Source organism: Epinephelus moara, chromosome 11 (assembly GCF_006386435.1).
Source record: "Epinephelus moara isolate mb chromosome 11, YSFRI_EMoa_1.0, whole genome shotgun sequence".
Taxonomy (NCBI): domain Eukaryota; kingdom Metazoa; phylum Chordata; class Actinopteri; order Perciformes; family Serranidae; genus Epinephelus; species Epinephelus moara.
Genome location: NC_065516.1, coordinates 29286062 through 29292061, shown reverse-complemented (window position 1 = coordinate 29292061; position 6000 = coordinate 29286062). Strand labels below are relative to the sequence as shown.

The window sequence follows — 6000 nt, the reverse complement described above, 5'->3', positions numbered from 1 at the left end:
AGTTTGGGTGTTTGTGGAGAAAATAGCAGCATTTACAGGCTCATTTTTTAGACATCATTCTTTTATTCAATATCTGCACATGTAAAAACACAAACTACAAGAGCTTCAAACAACAAAGTAAAATCGTGCGATCGATTAGGCCTCAGCAAATCTGCATGTTTTTGTTCTGTCACTGTACCGGCCTTGACCGTGTCCAGCAGCACCGACACACACCTGACCTCCACCGTTGAGGCCGGGGGAATAAAACAATAACCTCCAGCTATAATGCCACAAATGCTTTCTGAAAGCCTCGACGCTGCACTTTCACACAAAAATGCCAAACTGTCACAAGCTTCAAACTTTGTGGCCGCAACACACTGTCAGTACGGTTTTTCGCTTCCTGCGCTGAAGGTCACCTCCAAAAACCAGGATTTTCACAATAAAAGAAAGACATATTTGGTGGTATATTCTGTAATTAGGAGGCTGGTGTGATTATAAAGCTCAAACAGTATATCAAAGATGCATTTGATGTCGCTGAGCGCGTGCTAATTGAACATTGTGCATCTTAGAGTAATCTCCCTTTATGGACTTGTCAGTGACTTTAGAACACAGAGTGGGATTGAGAGGGAATTTATTTTAGATCCGTAATCCTACAAGAAAATTAGAAATCCCAAATCTCAGTAGACAAACAAGGAGAGGAGAAGGAGGATTCTGCGGAGACTTTGTTTATATCCTCCCTCTGCATCCAAAATACCCTGCTCTCCTAGCCTGGAGTTGGGTGTGAGTTTGCAGCAGGGTGGCATATGGAGAGTATGGAAACCACCATCAGGTCCCTCATGCTGCAAAACATCCGACCTGCTGAAGTGCCCTTGAGCAAGAATCCCTACCAGGCTGACCTCTGACCCCCTCCTCCCTCTGTGGAGGGAGGAAGAGAACACACTTCCCCTGCAGTGTGGAGAGGAGAAAAAGTGTCGAGCAATAAGTCAAAATGTAGGAAACATTTTAAAAAAGCAGCGGGTGAATAAGGGGTGTGAGCTGGTGGGTGTCGCTGGTGATGTCACACCTCCCAGACAGCCACGATTGGACCCTAATTAGAAAGCTCGGCAGCAAATAGATAGGCGTCCTGCATGATTGAATTCAAAGTGGCTGATGCCAAAATTTCTGCAGAGGCGCGGAAAACTGCCGGAGAGGAGCGGAGTAGACGGGGCGCCGGTATCAGTGCTGCTGAGAGCTGCCACGCTGCGCTGCGAACAGGCTCTCCGTGAACGGGGAGGCGACGCTGGAGTTTCAGAGGTGATATAGAAACAGCAAGACGCGCTCCCCCCTGGTTTGGAGGGATAAAAAAAAAGAAACAGGGAGAGCCGAAAATATAGTCTACGTCAAAGCCGAGGACGCTGCGTTATCAGAGAGCAACGGAGGCTGAAGCGAGACAAGTACAAAGGAGAGTCGAGCCGCCGAGTCCAAGTTATTCCTGCGCTCCGCTCCAAAGGCTGCGCTGATGGCATCCGTACTTGGAAACAACAGCCGCGCGTCGGGGGCTCAGAGCGGCCAGGTCAAATGCAAGCTGAAGAGGAGAAGGAGGAGGCGATCGAAGAGAAAAGGTACAACTTTACAACACTTGTTCCCCTCATGTGCTTTTTTCCCAGAGGTCGTGCGCACCTTGGCGGGGCATCGGAGCGCACGGCAGCCCGGTGGACCCTGCGCTGCTCCAGCCGCTGCGTGCGGCACCATCCGCCACATGCACCTTGAGATTCTCCCTCAGCGAGGACACGGAGGAATGATCCCTGTGTTCAGATGTGCCGTCGGCTTTAAATGACGCATTGTTTTTCGCTTTCAAAGTTTAGTTGCTGCCGCGTTTATTGTCCCTAAAAAGCCTCCATTGTCTCGAGCATCGCGGAGGACAGTGACGAAATCAAACCTCTCTTTTGCTTTAAGTTTAAACGGGAGCTGATGAAGAAGAGCGGCTTGTTTTTGTTATTTAAATCCTGATTTTTGATGCATCCGGAAAGGAAACGATGATTAACTTCCTCTCTGAATCAACACCGACTCCTTATTTCATTTTAATAACACGACTAAATCACTCTGTCACTGACTTGTAATATTTAAACTAATATATAAACCATGCTCCACATGCTCTGTATATTTTTAAGGAAAGCACTTAAATGTCACAGCCACACTGGACCGTACTAACATGCTGAATTTCAGTACTGTTATCTCCAATAATTCCTCCGCTTCTTTCATTTTCTGTTGTCTCATACAAAACTATTTTTGCCTCATTAGAGGGTTGAACTCCAGAGCTCTGCTGTGCTAAATTCAACTGTACTCAACACTAAAAAGTCTCAAGTTTGAGGAGCAATTCTGGGCCTTTAGCAGGGAGAGGAAAGGAGCAGAAAAATAGCATTAAGTGTCCAGGACTTCAGGATAAAATTAATTTAATGTGGGTATTTTTATTTGAGTGTGTTTTGGAATTTAAACTGCTGAATAGAGTCGAAGAGTTTCTAATGATGCATCAAGTCAGTGTAGGAAAACTCAGACAACATATATTGTAAGATGATTAATTATAATCAAAATGGAGAAGCTGATATCAGTGACTGGAACACAATAAGAATTTCTCTGTAGCCACACGGATAGCAGCTGACTGGAGCTCCTGGTCAACACACCCCTGCAGCAAGGTGTAGTTTCTCCGCCTGTGACAGTCCCACATTTAATGCCATTTATGCTTTTACTGAAAAAAAAATCCCCTCACAATTTCCAGCACTTTGACTGATCACACATTCCCATCTCGTTGCCTCTCACTTTTTTGTCTGTTTTAAAATAGTCACAATTTACCACCAGTGTTGTTCACTGTTAAAAAATGCACCTGCGATTGCTGAGTAATTTTTACACCGACTTCTTTCATATTGTGAGAAAATGACATTTAAAAAGGAATGACAAAAAGGTATTTTGATATGTCAGTGGAAGCTTCACAGCCTGTAAAGAGCTTCTCCCTGCTTTAGTTTTCCTGATTATTTCCCGAGGTAATTTGGCTACTTAACAGTAAGTTACCCAAACTGAAGCATCAAACGCTTGTTTGCTCTGGCACAGGCCACAAACACACTCTGAATCCCCCCCCCCCCCCAGTTTCACATTTTCTGGCACCTCCATAAGAAAGCTGAGATCTAAATAAAATAGCAACGACACATTTATTTTTATTTATTTACACGTATAAGAGATGAGAGCACGACTGTATGTGTTTGTGCTTGGAGATGCTGACGTGCCACCCCACTGCATTGAGCAGTATGGATGAATGCTCGGAGCGTGTTGACGTATCCGACTGCAATTGAATGCATAACGAGCTTTCATAAACACTTTGCACTTGTCATCAAACTACAAACAGACAACTGCACCTCATTTCCATAACCTCTTGATTTTTAATAGCCCAAGTAATTGAGACAAGGGAGACAATACATAAAATATAGTGCTGAGGCAAATGTATTTACATAATGGAAACGACAGAATTGGTTCCACAACATTAAGCATTGCATATGAGTATCACACAAACGCGCGCACATTAGCTGACAGGCCTTCGCAGCGTGTTGCAGAACGGCTAATTTATCAGCGCTGCTGATTCATTCTGATAACACGGGACATTAGGGGCCGGTTCAGGGACCGGTTGTAAATGAAGTGTGTCTTTGGGAAGTGCTGATGGCCGCTGACTCCTCCAGAGCTGCAGGAGGTGGACTCACCCTGCTCCATTCAGTCAGAGCTCCTCTTCCTGTTTGAATGTTTTTCCTCTGTGTGTGTGTGTGTGTGTGTGTGTGTGTGTGTGTGTGTGTGTTAAAGATTGAAAGAGCTCTTATAAACGCAGATTTCACAAATGTTTTCATGATTGAAGTATTTTTTCCTGCTTCAATCTTTATTTTTGATCATTATTATCCTTCATCTCAAATGCCAGCTGATCGTCTTCAGATTCCACACAATTATTTCCACAGACCTTAAGGCTAAAGTCACAGAGGGATTATTGCGTGGCATTTGGGGCTTAATCCCTTGAAAAGGCTGCAGATTATTTGTAGATGGACTCGCTAAAACCTATGTGTGTATTCAAAAAGGTTGTAAGCAGATTCCTCCCCGCAACTTCTTCTAATTGTTTTCCCTCCAAACTCCTCGCTGCGATTGTTCGGCTGTGGAGCGCAGAAACAAATACACACAGACGGAAGATTACAGGTCAGAGATTTATTTATGTTTCTTGTCACCCGGGTTTGTCTGCTCAGGATTCCTGGAAATCGCACTAAATTCATCAGCTGCGTTTTCAACATCTCTCTGCCAACTGCTGCCGCCTCCTTGTGTCGTCGCACAGGCTACAGTGCTCCTGTCAGCTCGGCATTGTGCGGATGTTCACCTTGCTCTGCATTTGTTTGCTCTCCCTTAAAGCACAGTGTTTGACCAGCGTCGCCACTCCTGGAAGGATTCATGGACATGCTGTGTGTCTGCCTCTTAATTAATCACAGCCCTGTGATTTATAGTTGTGCCCCTTAAGGATGTCGGTGTAAATAGTGGCAGTCCAGAGATGTTCAGGAACGTCTGGGTGAATGTAGCACGTCCCGATTTCTTGACAAGTCCACTGTCTGTAAAATTCTACCTGTCAGTCATCAGCAGCCTCTTCTGTGAGCCATATGTGAGACGTATTCCTCGTCTTTTATCCACAATGTGTTTTTTTATGAACAAAAATAAGCAGAGGCGAGATTTATAGACCAACATTATTTTTTACAGCCACACTTATCACCCTGTACTCTCTGAGCGTACAGTACAGTATATCAGCGTATCATCAAGAGCGCCGAGGGGGGAAATGTGAAAAACACAGAGTGTAACATAATTTATGTAGCAATTACTGTTTACGCTCTCCTTCCTGGCGAGGTGGCGGCAGAGGGGTCGAGTGTGGGCTGTCGCGGCGGTGATGAAAGTTGAGAGGGGGGAGTGCAGGGCAGGGCAGAGGATGAGGGTCATCGCCCGCTCGCAGCCGAGGCTCCCGTTTTTAGAGGGAGGGAGGAGGCCACCGGCGGAGGCTTTAGTGTGGCAGACGAGTCGATCAGCGTCGAGCCGCTCGATGATGCTCTCTGAGGGGCTGCTCTGACTCGCTGACATGCAGCTGAGCACGGGAGGGAAGAGTGAGAGGAAACTCTGCCTATTATCATGTCATCTGCTTCCCTCTTAAGGCCGGTGACAGCGATACAGGCTGTGTGGACGTGAGGGCAAAGGTCAGGACGGAGGAAGAGAGAACCTCCATTAGGATTTTACAGATCTAAAATCAGGGAGGCTAGGTGTGTGTTATTAGTCACTGCATGTGACACAAAACTCTCAATTATCTCACTCTCACTGTTGTAGCTCCAAAACATGTTTGTAATGTATGTAAAGACAGCGAAATCAGCTTTGTTCTGGCGTTTCATGTATTTTCAGTCTTTATAGGAGCCTGACACAGTCACAGTTGTGACAGCAGTATTTGAAAACCAAGATTAGACTACCAAGACGGCCTTCTGAGAAAAATAACACTGTTTTCGACTTAATTTTTTTCTCTTGAGAGCTTCGTTGTCAAATTAGGCTGATTTAAAACCTCAAATGCTGCTTTAAACATCGTCTGACCTAACGAGACACATCTCTGTAGCAGAGTTTGTCAACCTCCTCAAAATATAAAGTAAACCTGCACTTACAGAGTTTTTTAAGCAACAACAGAATCACTAAGAAGAGAAAATCACAAATTTAGGAAATAGGTCTCTTTTATAATTTACAGTACAATTTCCACACGCTGTCTGCTCGAGCCTGAATAATGGCGTCAATAAAAAGCCAGAAGTGAGTAATAAAAGAAAGTAAAAAATAGTCTGCTCAGTGCCAGATATTACTGCAACGAGATCTCTTTGAGAAACAGTTGCGCCGAAGCCACAGTGATATAAACAGTCCAAATATTGTCTGTGGAGTCTGCGATGTGGAAGCAGCTGATCTGTGTCTGTGCTGTTTCATTCATTCTCATGATTATTTTTAATCTAACCT

At 44.8% G+C, this 6000-nt stretch overlaps 1 protein-coding gene across 1 annotated transcript in view; it reads left to right on the top strand.

Moving 5' to 3' along the window:
* The first annotated feature begins 1089 nt into the window (after positions 1-1089).
* adarb2 (adenosine deaminase RNA specific B2 (inactive)) overlaps positions 1090-6000 on the top strand; it is a 266657-nt gene continuing 261746 nt past the window's right edge. The window contains exon 1 of the mRNA XM_050057205.1: positions 1090-1580. Within this exon, the coding sequence (XP_049913162.1) occupies positions 1478-1580 (103 nt within the window). The 5' untranslated portion in view covers positions 1090-1477. The remainder of the gene's footprint in view (positions 1581-6000) is intronic.